General features: G+C 39.4%; 1 protein-coding gene across 1 annotated transcript in view; it reads left to right on the forward strand.

The window, feature by feature from the left end:
• The first annotated feature begins 1,617 nt into the window (after window positions 1-1,617).
• Window positions 1,618-15,718, forward strand: part of LOC103089528 (neuronal PAS domain-containing protein 3) — a 251,522-nt gene continuing 237,421 nt past the window's right edge. The window contains exons 1-3 of the mRNA XM_007453031.1: window positions 1,618-1,635; window positions 3,159-3,188; window positions 5,071-5,160. Of these exons, the coding sequence (XP_007453093.1) occupies window positions 1,618-1,635; window positions 3,159-3,188; window positions 5,071-5,160 (138 nt within the window). The remainder of the gene's footprint in view (window positions 1,636-3,158; window positions 3,189-5,070; window positions 5,161-15,718) is intronic.

Here is a 15,718-nt window from a genome sequence, read left to right on the forward strand (position 1 = left end):
TTCACTCTTTCCTGATGGTGGAGATACGTGGTTCAAGGGCAGGCTCACGTATTCATGATGCCCACCCATTGCTCAGGTTGCAGAAAGGATTTCCTCACGCAGCCTCTCCTTGTTAACGGCAAAGCCACCGTAGCAGTTATAAAATGCCCGTATCTAATGGCTGGCAAGCATTGTGCTCAAATTCACGTTCTGCTCTTGTCCTAACAGAATTATGTCATGACAATGAAAAACGCTGGGTTTGGAGGGAACGTTGAGTGGGTCAGAGACTGTACTTTATCACGGGTGGGTATTTTGTCCACAGCCCAAGCCTGAAGTGGAACACCGCAGATGCATAGTGCATAGGACACGGAGCACACACTTGCATTTAAATCACGTATATCTTACTTTTTTACTGATGTAATTGTGAAATATGTTCTTTTTGCATTCATAATTAGGGGGTGGAACAGATGGTGAAGGCTTAGTTTAAAATAATCTGTCATTAAAATAACCTAGCCTACTGGTAATTCTTCACTCTAACTGGAGTTAGGTCATAGGAAAAGAGTTTGGGGTGATTTCTTTTCTCCTCTTCTACGTTGGAATGTAGAAAAAACCCACTAATTTCAGAGTCGTCCTACACGTGAGAATTGTCTCTATAAGGGCACGACAGTAAGATTTCACTCTGAAATTTGGCTACAGTGAAATATGCAGGGAAAAAAAAAAGAAAGCAGAGATAAAACAACTTTGACGACTATAAATCCATTTAGCACAATGCATTAAACATTAGTATACCCTTCAATCATGAAGCTATAGTTAGTTTCATACCCTGGAAAGAAATAGCCTCATTATTTGACAAATACTGTTAGAGGCACTCAGCTTTTGGGGTTAAGAAACTGTGCCTTACAGTTTATGTGTTACACTGATGTCAGGGGATATAAATTATAATTACAGGCATTATTATTCAGAGATGTTATAGCTCCTGACTTCTGTATCCAAGCCTTATTGCTGCACACATACCTCGTAGACTTACTGGGTTGTGACAAAGAAAATCTCCCAACGGCCCTGTCGAGATGGCCAAGAACTGGTTTTAGTAATAAGAACGCTGTCTTGATGAATCAGACACTCGCATGCCTTGAAAATGTCGGTTGTACTGTTTCTTCTAAGATTTTTTTCTCCATCTGCTTTGAGGAAAGCAGATAGATTTCAGTGTGGCTTTATAATAAATCTTCTCAAGGAGGGACTAGCATTAACATTTGTGTAGATTCTTTTTCATCTTAATCCAACCTTAGTTAATAATCAGAAAATTCTACATACTGAGTAAGAAGATGTAATTAACCCTTTGACCCCAGAATCTTAATTGGCGCCTGTTGAAAACAGTGGGCAGTTAAAAAAAAAAAAAAAAAAAAAAAATTAAAAGGTAGCCTGCAGTGATTGAAACAGCTCAGTATATAGCAGTTTCTTGACTCAAAATTTTTTAAATTTCCACCAAACTTTAAGATTAATCGTATTTGGTTCCCAAGACTAATTGAATGTTTCCCTCCTCCTCCCACCTTTTACAATTAAGACACCCACATTAAACCAATATTGATGCTACTCTTAAAAATTTTCTAAGCAGCAAAATACAGCTAACTATAGACAGGGATGACCCTGAATCAGAAGGTAACGGCTATGCGAAGAGCGACCTTGCCAACCTGATGGAGACCCGGTTTCATATTCATTCTTTATTTGAAATGTAATTATAACCGAGTTATTGGTCTTCATCTCATACTGTAGATATAATTGACTGAAATGATAAGCATAAAAGTGAAAAATATGGTTAACTAACTTGTTTTGTTTATCTTTGCAATGACAAACAACTAATCTGACTAGTTGTTTCTTCCCCCCACCAAATTGGCTATTTTTAATTGAATTGACTGGATGTTTTGAGTCATGTAGACAGAGCCTCATTTTAATCTCACCAGGAAATTGGAGCATGTGTCGAAGCTTCTGTTTTTGCCAAACAAAACTGGCCAGTTCTTAGATTGCCACTGCTTAATAGCATCAGATGTTTAGCCTCCAGATAGTCCTTTTCCCTGCTATGGTGCCCAAACTTCCTCTAGTATTTTAGTAAGTACATGAGATATGAACCTACTTTCAAAAAAAATCATAATCCCTTTCAGTGAGAAAGTAAAGGATGTGTTTCAGTGGCAAGTGAATAGCACCGGGTATTTTGGAAGACTATGAAAGCATCCAGGCTAACTCTGATCTTCCAAACGTCAGGAGCTATCCCAGACTATGTTAGACATCTGTGGCATCAGAATCTGCAAATAATCTAATAGCTCCATAAAGAGAACTCGTGGAGGAAATAATTGCCGTTTCTCTTACTCAATTCTAGCATGTGTGATGTGAGGGAAAGATCTTTGGGCTTGGAGGTAGAATTGGATTTACTAAGTCTTAGTTGAACAATTGTTAAGTGTTGGCTAAAGATAAATAAGACATTGCCCCTCTGTTGAGAAATTCAGTCTCCTTGGGAGTTGAACAAGCCGACCAGGATGATACAATGTCATCAGTGCTTTAATAATACTATGGGAGGCGGCATATTTAATCCTGGCTCTGCCACTAGCTGGCCATATGGTCTTACCCAGCCACTTAGCCTCTCTGTGCTGACATTTCCTCGCTTGAAACATGAGAGTTTAGACTACAGGGGGTCATCTCTGTGCCATCTCCATTAATCCTTTCTTCTGCTCTCATTTAGCTTTCTGATTGTCACTTGTCCTCATAAAAGTTCTCTTGTGATCTCTCCCTGTGTGTCCCTCTGATCTGATAGTGGCATTTTAGGGTTTGAGAAGATGGCTTACACAGCTCTCTGTGATTATATACCAGACCATGGCTCTTAGGTTGAATGGAAAACCTAACCAGGCCCTTCTCTCCCTGGGGAAGGTCAAAAGAGGGAGTCTTAATCCTCACAAGTCGTTCTTAGGAGATGTCTCGCTTGAGGTGAAGACATGTTGAAATGAGATGCTTCCCACACTTCTACAAAGGAAACTTCTATCCTTTTGCACTTTGGGTTCCAAGTAAGCTTCCACTGCACCACACTTGAAGCTTGAAAGTTTGGCTCTCACAAGGCTCCAGAGGGTTTGATAGTGTTGTCAAAGATAAGGAGTCCAGTTCTCTTAGACAGTGTTTTGTTCCCTGTCCTCTAGATGCTTCCAGGGAGATATTACAGCGCAAAGGTAACCAGGTGACCTCTTGTGGAAGTGACTTATGAACTCTCTTGTCATCCCAGTTCTCATTTGTCTCCTAATGGTAGGATTCTATCATTGGAACAAATCATTCAAAAACAAGGGATGATTTTTAAGAAGTTATAGGCTGCCTCTTAATACAAATATTTTAACTTCAGAAATGCTATCCGATATATCTTTTCATCAAGGTACTCGTATCAAGTAGAGAATCTTTATTTTTAGTGGAAGACAAGGCAGTATAGTGAATGAGTCTGACTGTCTCATTCACGAGTTTGAATCGTAACTTCATCACTTGCTAGGGTCAGGCATATTGCCTAACTTCGCTAAGCCTCAATTGCCTTGTATGTAAAATGTGAATAATAATAAAATTACCTCAAACGGTGCTTGTGAAAATTAAAAGAGACGATACATGCAAACTGCTTAGTACATAATAAATGTAAGCTAATTAATAACTGTAAGCTCTTTCGGTTGTACTGTCTTGACCAAAACCTTGTCTATCGTGTAATTTGCTTTTATGTGGAGCAATGCAATGTGACTTTTGAATTATTTTCGGAAGCCAGTAAATCAGAGGAGGTGGTTGGGTGCTACCCGTAGTTTCTGACCAGTGGGGCTGTGAAAACAGATCAGGAGGCATGGAATCCAAATTTCATGCACACGCACGCAGACACGTATTCCCATAGCGATACACATATATATTAAATGCACATATATGTATGTTATACATATATAACTCTGGACAATGTTCAGTATTTTAAGAGGCTGAAATTATTCCTGAGATTTGAGGCAGTCTATTTTTCTACCTGAATTTTACATGCTTCTTCCTCCTTTCTATATTTAAAAATTATGTCATTAGTTTAATGTTGCCCCATACGTTGTTCCCAGTGAGGATTCCCTGTATTTCCAAATTCCTCTGTAAATACCAGTAATCTTTAAAATTTCCTTTTCGGGGCAAGCAGTACTTGTGCAACCTACCTGGTTAAAAATAAATAAATAAAGCAAAACACAAGACATGAGGATGATGGAACGTATAAAATGCACTCGGATTGCAAGAAGTTGAAAACAAATTTATTCTCAATTTGAGTGGTATCTTGCGGTTGGAGTCCATGATGATTTACACCATTCATCAAACTGAAAATGAAGCCCTCCCTCTGAAACGTGGACTAAGGTTTCAGGAGTTGCAGATGATGCGCAGCATCCTTCGTCCTCCTCCCCCACCCCCTCTTCTTCTTTTCTTTCCATTTCAGGAGTTGTAGGAGAAACTAGATCTATCACAATAAAACTTTAACACAGAGCTTTGCAAAACAAGGATTACAGTTTGTAAGGCTTCAGCCTGTAAACATTCACCCATAATATATTGACTTGCCCTATTTGTTCTAACACAATAGGCACTGGGAGTGAGGAGAGCATAATCCCCTATTAATTAGCAAATTATTGATGTCCATAGGAGCTCAAGTGGTGATTTTACTTACTCTTCATGTAAGAGCTCTTTTTTTTTGCTCTTATTCCATGACGATTTTCATTCCTGTTCAGCTATTTAATAATCATGCTGATTTAATCTCAGTAACTACTGAATCCAAAAGAAAAGGCAACGTCTCATAAAATCAGCATGACCTGATTCTATACATAAATATAATGCATCTTGATCAAAATGACAGAGACATAAGGAAGTCCCTGGAATATGGGAGAGCTTGTGGTCTTAATTCAGACCTTTCGTTTGTTCATGTGTAATGCAGTAAAGATCTTAGGACTGCTGTTAAACATGAAGGAAAAAATGGTCTTAAATTGGGTTATGTGTTGCTTTGTATCAGATGCCTTATTAACTAAATCCCCACGATATATACTTATTAACCTATTTATTTATTTTTTTCTGCAGTCCCTGGATGGCTTTGTATTTGCACTAAATCAAGAAGGAAAATTTTTGTACATTTCTGAAACAGTCTCCATCTACCTAGGCCTCTCGCAAGTAAGTAAGACAATTTGATTCCTGACAGCGATCGTGAAGGCTTCAGCCTCATGTCTTTCCTTCTTCGGCAGACACTCTCTTTAGCGTGAATTTACCCAATTTACTCTTTAAATGGCTCTACCTGACTCTGATCACGAAGTCAATGAGCAAATTGTATGTCAGTTCGGAATGTTCAGAATCAACCTGTGCTCAAAACTTAAGTCCCCCTCCCCACCCCCCAAGGATCATTATTAATTTATTGAGAACAAATGAAGTTTCTTCCCTTGGTTGTTTTGAACTTGGAAACCTCTGTGCCCGGTAGGAAAGGGACACACTAATAGTGCTTCCCTTGTGTCCTATTACTGGATGTTTATGGAGGACCCTGCATTGTCCTGGGAGCTGACACAGTGACAGGGAGTCATTTGGAGTCAAGAAATGCCGAAAGAGACCATTAAAATGTGTTGCAGGGAGGGTTCCTGCAAGGACGTATTTTGCTGCCTTTGCAAATATTTCCTCATGCGGAAAGACAATTTCATAAAATAGGATAATCTTTCATTATTTGCGGTTTAATTACCCACGCGTGTCTGTCAGAGGTGAAAAGAAAAGAAGATGGAGGCAGATGGGGCAAGGGAAAAAATCCTAGATGTCAGTTCTTGATATTCCCCTGCAACACAAAAATTTGACTTTCGTTGGATTCCCAGACACAGGCTGCAGCTACAGAATGCCAAAATACCCTGAAGAAAAGTTTGCAGTTCCACTAATTATCCAGATGTTTTCTCCATAAAAATGCTAAACATCTGGGTATCTGTGCCCACACAGGTGATTGGCTGAGCTTGACCCTTTTCATCTGGTGGTTTGGCACGAGAAAAACACAGCCTCGGTGGGAGGGATTTTGTATGTATGTGATGATCTGCCAAGCTGGATAATCTACTTCTCATTCAGTTTCCCCTTTGAGCTAAAGATGGAGATAAGATTTGTCTCTCTCCTCTTAGGCAGGACTCACCCTAAACTCACGGCTTCTGAGAGTTGGCACTGCTCTAAGGAGGCAGCCAGCATGGTTGGAACATTTTGGCCGTTAGTGAGTTTGCTGGGTAATAGCTAAATCAAGAAAGACATTGGGAAATAATAGAGAGACATATCTGGCATTTGAGGAGGGTTGGGGGAGGAGGAGAAACACTGCCAAATTTAATTATTTGCTTTTGAGAATCCAAGCAGGGGGCCATTAACTCTTCCTTTAAGGACATGCAAGCTATTGGCTGTAGTGTATCTAGCAATTCTATTTCATGTAAACTTGAGCAAACCAAATGATAGAAGCTGGGCTACCGTCAACTCGATATTAGTATTCTTGCGTCTTGTTGAAATCTCTGGTTTTCTAATGGCTTTTAATAGACTGTAAGCCTTGTCTTAATCTGTTTGGGACCTAGAATCGAGAATCTCCAGTGTTGAAATTGGTGCGCCACCATATTAATACTGTACAGAACTGGAAACCCCACTGTTTGTTGTTCTGCAATGCCCGTATTCATCTGTTTTGTGCAGACTATCCAACAAAGTTTAATAAGCCCAGTGAAGGAGGATGAATAATTAGCTTAAGCAGGTAAATGCTAATTAGGGAACTCCCGAAAAGCATCCATCATATACTAGCTCAAAACACATTTTACAGCCCTGGTTAGTGGTGTAATCCAAATTCTGTCAAGGCAACTGCATTTTCTGTAATTGAGATGTGTACGTTTGCTTTGCATAACAGATGGCTCTGTATGCTTAGAGTGATAGCTAGGAAAATAATAATTGCATTATTCTGGCCAAAAGAATATTAGCTCTTGGGTTTTGGCCATTTCAGTCAGTCCTCCTGCCAGCACAGCATATGTACATATATGGATTGGATTTTCAAGGAAATTGATGCATCTGGAATAGTGTGGCCATATGAAATATCATCTGTTCAAGAAAAATTTGGCTTTAACCCTGTGCTGGTTTCTCCTTAAAAGCAATAGTTTCCACTGCTTCTCTACTGTGGCGTCAAGTCAGTCTTTTCCTAAAATCTGAGGCAAATCATTGAGGTTTCCATAGAATAAAGCAGCTGTGCAGGCATGGTACAGTAGCTGGCAACTTCTGTGCAGTCCTTCCCCACCTTTGCATGGGATGGGTTGTAAAGTGCACATCAATAGTCAGCATCTTGACTCGCCCAGGGGTAGACGCTGGCCACGATGGGCTGTTGCCCTCTGTGGAGGTTGTGTCCAGTGTCGCCACGAAGGGTCCAATGAGCAGGTAGAGGCCACGTGGTACGGGACAGAAGTCTTCATCTGAAGGCGTTATGCAACTGAAATGATGAAGGGTAAATCACTACAAAGCGATTTTTGCATCCACCAGTGAGTGTATTTGGAGTTCAGAACAAATTTAGAAATAGTTCTGGGTTGACATGGAAATAATCTGATAGGGCATGGTGTGTTTTGAAATGCCTAAATAATGAGAGGAAAAATCTATGCTAAAACTTTGGGAAAGGATTTCCAGCCCAATTAATGTTCTAAGTTCTAAAAAGGTAGTTGGGGGTCCTGAGACATAACTCTTCCCAAGTTTCTTCAGTGCCCTCTTTCAGTTATGGCGTATGGGCTGCTCACTGGTGACATACAGTGTAAATGTACTCAAAGTTATTCAATTAAGTACCTCCTTAATCTTTTACACACACACACACACACACACACACACACACACACACACACACATCCTTAATTAAGTGCAAACCAAACACTCTGCTTTTGTCCTACAACTTTGACTCAGTGGTTCTTCCATCAAATTCTAGACAGTGATAAGCAATCTATATAGTTATTGTCCCTTCTTTCCTTTTTAAACAGTGCCATTAAATCAAGAAAATGTGTAACTGTATCATCAAATATGTATCCAGTGAAATTGTTGAAGAATATTGCGAACGTGTCATTTTGTTAGAGCATAGCCACGTCTGCATTTGTAACTCTCAAGATGTATCTTTCTCAGTTTTATTTTCTTTCAACATGTAAATAAATATGGTGGCTTTGAAACGGCTTATGTTCTCAAGAAAGAATTAGGATTCTTTTTTGGCTCATGAGAAACCTAAGTAGAGCAACTTCTACCCAGCTCAGTTGTGTAGCATGAATATAGAGACAGTCAGAGCAGGTTTTTACTGGGTGGAACTCCGGGTGTCTAGGATGTGTGCTTGCCACTTATTGTCTCTAAGATATTTTCATATTGTCATGATGATGGGAATGAAGCGTTCTATGATGATCCATCTTCAGCAGCCCTTTGACTTTGCCAGACATAATCATTTAACACCCAAGATGTGGTTTCAGGTTGTAGAAAAATGCACTGTTGACTTGCATCCCTGGGTGCAGATGACTCCTAGGTACTCACTATGAGGCCTTATCTTAAAGGAAGAAACCCAAATATCATTGCTGAGTTTGGTTTGCATGGAGATTAAATGACTTCTTATATCTGGTGATGGTGTCCAGAGCTGCTAAAGACAACTCTGCTCTTTACTTAAAATGGAATAGGCAAAAGTAAAAATGAAGAAAGAAAACAGAGTGGTTTCCCTAATACTGAAAACGCGGCATGATGGGTAGCCAGCTTTTATGAAACCTCTTCCAATGTGTTAAGGGGCTCAATCACCAAAGAATCCAAAAGAGACTTTATATGGTAAATAAAAAGCATTTCTACTTCCATATAGGACTTAAAGCTTATAGAAATATTTATTTGTTGGTTTATAGCCTCCTCTTTCCAAAAAGGAAATAGCTTACATAAACATATGCAATAAAAAGTAATGGCGAGGGCTTCCCTGGTGGCGCAGTGGTTGAGAGTCCGCCTGCCGATGCAGGGGACACGGGTTCGCGCCCCGGTCCGGGAAGATCCCACGTGCCGCAGAGCGGCTGGGCCCGTGAGCCATGGCCGCTGAGCCTGTGCGTCCGGAGCCTGTGCTCCGCAACGGGAGAGGCCACAACAGTGAGAGGCCCGCGTACCGCAAGAAAAAAAGTAATGGCAAAATAGAACTAGGGTCTAAGGGAAAAAAAGATAAAAGTAGGTAATCTGTTACCACATAGTAGGAGAACACAATAAAGGCTTATAAGAAGGGATGTAAATGGTCTGATAAAGTGTCAAAATTCTCTATGAGCTTCCTGGCAGCCAAAGCAAAAAGAGAAACATAGCCAACTATAGCCAACCATCAAAAATAAGGAATGTATGGCTGAATCGCTTTGCTGTGTACCTGAAACTATCACAACATTGTTAATCAGCTATACTCCAATATAAAATAAAAAGTAAAAAAAAAATAACAGTTGCACAATGTGCAGAATGCCTGGGCTTCTCTCAGTGATGGCCAGTGTTTTAACAACCAGCTTCCCAGTATTCCAGTAACAGTCGATTATGTTCTAACAGTGTGTACCCTGTTTTTAACAACTAGATACCCAGCGTGGTAGTTGTAGCTTTATGTCACCTGACACCCAGTTTCTTACAGTAGACATTTTCTAAATCCAATACTTTATCCAACTGATGCTGAGCATTTTTAATGTTCAACACAGAATGTTCTGGACAGTGGGTTACTCAATGGTATGAGAAAACAGTAAATACACTTGTTCTTGGTAAACCGCCAAGCCCAGTACTTCAAAGGGCAGCCATTGTCCCAACATGCTCATGTGATTCAGGGCTTGAGCCCAGCTAGAGGGTGCAGTGAAATAAATAAATAAGTAAAAATAAGGAAGCATCACTTCACAAGGAAAGGAAAGTTCTTCTGGGACTGAAATATTAAAATAAATCTCAAATACAATTTCTGTGGAGGCTAATATATGGATTATGACATATCAATTTGCTTCCATTGGAGTCCACATTCAGAACAAGGCTATAATGAACACACATATCGCCAATCGCATAAGCCAGCAGAAGATTCTTCTCTCAGATGTTGGTATGCCAAAGATCATTTTGAGAATGATGTTCTGGCATCCAGGACTTACAATAGCATTGACTAGTTTGATGGTTTATGTGCTTTTGAATCAACTTTCCCTAATCCATACTCAAATCCTGCATTTTCTTTTAAATGCTGATGAGAAATTCAACATTTTATTTGCCAGAGGCAGAGGACATGGGTCTCAGTTAACCAGAGGATAAAAATGGACTCTTCTGAAAACATTTTATCTTGAAATTGGAGGGAGAGATGATGATTCTGATGCACATCTATGCCAGCAAACTGTTCTCAAGTTAACATAGAGTTCTCTTTAAAACGTAATGGGTCCTAGAGCAGACTGGGAAATTAACAGATTTTTACATTGTGATACCATGAGGAAATACCCTAGAGCCAATTAAGCCCTGTCTTGAAATATACACTAATTACCCCCCATGGCCTCCAGTGCCCAGCTTGCATATGAGTCACTTCTTTCTTCTCACCATGTCCCCATCCTGCTAGAAGATACCTCCTTGCCATTGTAAGCCAGCTGGAAGGTAGCTGTCTACCTTGTAGATATGCTATCTACAAGGTTACACATTGGCTTGGTTCAAGGCAGCTTGCTGAAAGGGGTGGGGTGGCTGCAGCTATAAGAGCTAATAGAGGTGAAGGCAAAAAGGGGTAGATGGTCATTTTAAATTTTGTCTTTTTTTTTTAAAGCCATGCAGATGTATTTACCATAAACTCCTTTCCCCATCCTGTTGTTCATCTCCATATTTTAGGTTTCTCTGCATTTGTTATATAGAATGGCAAAGAAAATTACAGCTACAGCACAAAAGTACAAGGTCAAATAAATGACAGAGCTCAGTCTATTTGTGAAGCTATTCTGAAAGGGAACCGTGGTGCCAAATGTGGTTTATTTGAATAATAAAGAAGAATTAGACTCCCCTGATAACTTGGCTGAGGGCCAATAAATCACTAGAGGTTAAAGATACTTTGCACCTGCCATGTTTTTCTTTTGCTTTTCCATAGTGCAAGCCTCAACTCTCCCATTCTATGTTTTTCAACGCAAATCAAGTTGAGGTTAGTATGTGGTTAATACTCTTTGCTTCCATGCTTGTAAAAGATATATAGATAGATAGATAGAGATATATATATATTTAGCAGGGTAAAAAAAGAAGAAGACATTAGCTTACAAGTTATTACTCTTGTTTGGCATCATCACATCCTAGATAGCTAGAGTATAAAGACAAAACCGGTATTATTTCAACACAGCAGAGGGCTTATAATAATGGAGCCAAGTGTTAGCATTTCTTCAGTTGGTGTATGAAATTGATGCAACACTAGGATAACAGGGGTTCCTTTAATAAACGAATACAGCTCTCCAAATATTGCTTGGTGCCCCCCCCGCCCCGCTTTTAAAGTCAGTCAAGTAGGCATACCTTAATTTTTTAAAAAAAGAAAAATGTATCATTTTCTGCAGCTTGTGTTTTGTCGTTATTGTTGGTTTTTAACCTCAGCAAGTCTGCATTTTTCTCCTGTGCTAATCACAAAAAGTTCATCACTTCTTATGTAACAAAGAAAAATGCCCTTTTGAATGTGGAAGCTCTGAAGGTTTAGAGACTATTGAGAAAAAATAAGTATCAAAATAATTCAGAAACAGGACAAGGCACAGTGGCACATTATCAATTTACAACATTTAAATTGATAAATGCTTGGTGGTGAAGGCCTACAAGGGCACTTTGAAAAGCAAATAGCGACCTGGTGAAGAAATTGATTTCCCCCCCGCCCCCGAAAATGACTGCATGATGCATCATTTGACTGCATGCTGTCCGAATGCTTGACAGAGATAATCTCAGCAATCCCACGGGTGACCTTATCGTTCTCACCAGGACAACTTTGTCTACGTTCTGACTTTGTGCATGTCAAGGTTCCTCCCGGCAGGATCCTTGGGGGAAAAAGTTCCTCTGTTCGATCCAGATATTGAACTGCTCGCTCTTTCCCCTATTCCTTCCACCCCACCCTCCCAAATAGGCAAACACGCCTCTTTATTTCATCCATAATTATGAACGAGCCAGGCTGAAGAACGCGGCAGCTCTGCACGCTGTATCTTTGTGGAAACCCTTATTACTATTTAGTTCACAGAGTTCTAGGTGATGACCTATATTAGCGGGGATCTTTTTATCAGAAAGAGTAGAAAAAGTCCCTCCTGTTCTTCTACAGTATGTTTCCGTCCTTAGCAAAATGGAAAAAGCTAGCCGGTTTCTTTCTGCCTTGTTCTTGCAAGGGATTTTTTTATTTCTCCCCTACAATCTTTACACAGAAAGCTTCTGAAACTGTTTGACTCCATACCACTTAGTTTCTAATAACGTCGTTCCCTCACCATTCAGTAATTCTAGGTATTTCTCTTGTAACTTTAAAATTATTTAATACTGACCTAAGCCCCAGAGAGCACGTCCCAGTGGGCTGTTGAGCTTTGAATTGTCGTGGCAGCCTCTGTGGCAGAAATCTGATGGAATCCACGAGGCTTCATCAGGAGCACTGGTGTTTGGAAAATATGTTTCTGCCAGAGAGGAATAATTGACAATTTTTTTATGCTTAAAATATTTCTGTTGGTATATGTGGATGTGGATGTGTGCCTGTCTATTTATTTATCAGTAATCTTCCTGCCGCACAGCTCGTCCTTGATCATTACAATTCTCGATTAGCCATTTCTTGAAAGCGGCAAATACCCTGCCTGGGTTGGCACCCTGAAGCTACAGTCCCCACCAGCTCTGACACCCTCAGTTCACCATATTCAACCCCTTTTACCTCCTTCTTTCATCCACAACATTAATTCTGAGTGAACAAGACATGCTTCCTTGCTTTTGACAAGATTTGCTGCAGTCTCATGCGACAAAAACCCAACACTCATTCCAGATTCAGAAAGTAGGATTTATAACAGCATTTTAATTTAATGTTGGATGTCGAACATATAAAGAGATCACAGTAGTACTAGAGCTGAAAATTGATGCCTTTTTTATTAGTGTCCTCTCAGAAGTGGGTGAGACGCTGTTTGTGCAGTGGAGCACAGAGCAGCACAGTCAGATGAATGAGGATATGCTATCTGCAAGGAATCATATTTCAAGCCACTGTCGGCCTCTATTGATGTGCTCAGAGTTGAAAGGTCATGCTAGTAAATGCCACCCGAATTTCCAGCATTAGAAATCGGTAGAATAATCTGCGGGCTGTCACTTTATGCTCAGCCTAAATGCACTGCATGGGAATGTTTTACTTATTTTAGCTCCAGATTAATTTCTTATTACTGGTGCATTGCTTTCTCTCTTCCATGCTTTCATCAGTTCCCAAATGGAATTGATTTTTAACAGGCCTTCAGAGTAAACCAAAATCTCCGAAAGAAAATGAAAGAAATTTGAGTCATCATACGTGAGAATTATACTCTTTTTATTTATTCCTTTGAACATGTTTTATCAGGCATTGAGGCTAAAACACAGAATGTCAGTATGCAAAAAGGGCTTTTCTAGTTAGACTGAATCACAGAATCACAAGACAATAAAAGGTAGGCTCACCTTTTTCAAACGTATAATTTGAAGACCTTTTACATTGCGTCTTAATTTCTGGAGGTAATATGATCAAGAGAAAAAAGAAAATGCAGTGTCTTCATTTTGTGGGATCAAGAAGTCTAAAGTCAGAAAAAAATGCTTTTTGAGGCACTAGCTTGTTTTATTTATGTGGATAAAATGGTTTTTTCATATTCATTTTTAAAGTAGAGCACTAAGCAAAAGTAAGATGCAGAAGAAAACTTAGTCATCCTTCTAAGTCCGTAATTTATTCATTTTAAAATAATGAAACGGTGTTTTTCTGAATTAATCCATGTATTATTCATGCAGGCATTGGCAATGTAATGTCCCCAGTTTTCTGGAAAGCAATGTACATTTCTTTGCCTGACAAGCAGTATTTTCTATATGGTATTAACTTAATGGCTTATTTTATTATGCAAAGTTGGAAAGTAAAGATAATTTCTGTCTATAATGTGGTGCTTATATAGGCAATATATGCGAAATAATACCTCTACACCTAAGCCTTCCTCAGTTAGCCTTGCCCCTAGGAGAGTGATGAGTGAGGGCAAACTGCTCAAATGAAGAATAAGAAATAACTTGACCTCCTGGGTAGAAGGTCATGCAATCATTAAATTCATGTGAAATCCAAATTTCATTCCTACGTACACACACTCAATCTGTATTGGGTTTTAGCTCTTACATGAGAAGACATGGTTTTCATGACAGGAGTGACACAGCAACAATTTCAGTGATAATATCAGTTGGAATATAATAAGGAAATCGACTTTAGGTTTTTGCATAAGTTCTAGAACTAGGCTGATAACCTGAAAACTTAACCGCTGGTTTTAGACAACAAATGCCATGTGGCTTTTTCTCCTTCTTATTCCGTCTGCCCCCTTTGGATGACAGTCCAGAGATGCAATCTCTTTTTCCTAAATAGTCATTTTTAAAGAGACTGATAGCAGTTGTTCCAGTGATTCAGAGCATCTTTTGATGCGTATTTGTGCAAATAGGTGTCTATTCACACGCCTTTATACATATATAAATGTATAAAATTGATTTCTTTCTGATTTGGTTTTTGTGCCTTCGGCACTCTTATCTACAGATGTAAATAACTTCCCAAATGATTCACTAAAACAGCAAACCAGGTTTTCCTTTGGTGTCTCCTCCCCTTTTCAGCCTCCTACAACTGCACATTTACCACATTCAATAATAAGACAAAAACTTCCGCTGACGCTGTTAATTTCGAATGTGCTGGCAGATTAAATCTATTACTTTCAAGAACTATGCAGACTTTTTGAGAGCAAAAGAATGTATGCAGAAAGAAGTTATCCCTGGGAAAGAAAAAAGCGGTTTGAGATCGGATGTTTTTAGGGCAAGGCAGGGCCCTTGGCAGAGATGACAAAGAATACCTATGAGCCAAGTGTGGCGTTTTGGTAGACCTCAGGAGTATGTCCGTAATAGCATTTGGGTATCATGTAAAGAGTCATAGACTGTGTTTAGCTTTTCTTCTAGGTTTTAGAGAAGCAAGTTTTATATCAAGCAGCCCCCTCCCTTTTGGCCTCTCTCCCCAATAGGAGCCTTGCTTTAGAACCACAGGTAATCCCTTTAAGTAATGCTTTGCCAAGGAAACAATAGAAAATTGCCTCTTGATTAGGAAAGAGCTAAGGCTTTAAGAAGCAGACACATAAGGGATGGTTTCACAAGTTTTACTATCATTCTATAGCTTGTCTTGACTTTCAGGTATTTGTTCCCACCATACTTTATTAGATGCTTAGATCTGGTTAACCAAAGTCCTTAATTGTTAAACCAGATACTTTCAGGAGCTTAAAAAATTTAAAAAAAAAATTGCAGAAAATGTGCTTGGCTACATATAGCAGAGACCCCAAGGAGTGCTTCCAGAAAACAGGAATGGTAGCATTAGCTAGGATCTGGTTCTTTGCTATGAAAGGTACAGGCTTGCTTTGTTTTAAGAAATGTGGAGGCTAGCAAAATTGCAAAATGACTAAATAAAGATTATTTGTATTAGGAAGTGTTCCTTTAGGTGGTGAATTCCTTTCTTGCTTTTAAGTATCTATGAATAGAATCATTATCTACTTGAGATATCAAAGTGGGGGGGGGGGGG

The sequence above is a fragment of the Lipotes vexillifer genome, unplaced genomic scaffold (assembly GCF_000442215.2).
Source record: "Lipotes vexillifer unplaced genomic scaffold, Lipotes_vexillifer_v1.1 scaffold88, whole genome shotgun sequence".
NCBI lineage: Eukaryota > Metazoa > Chordata > Mammalia > Artiodactyla > Lipotidae > Lipotes > Lipotes vexillifer.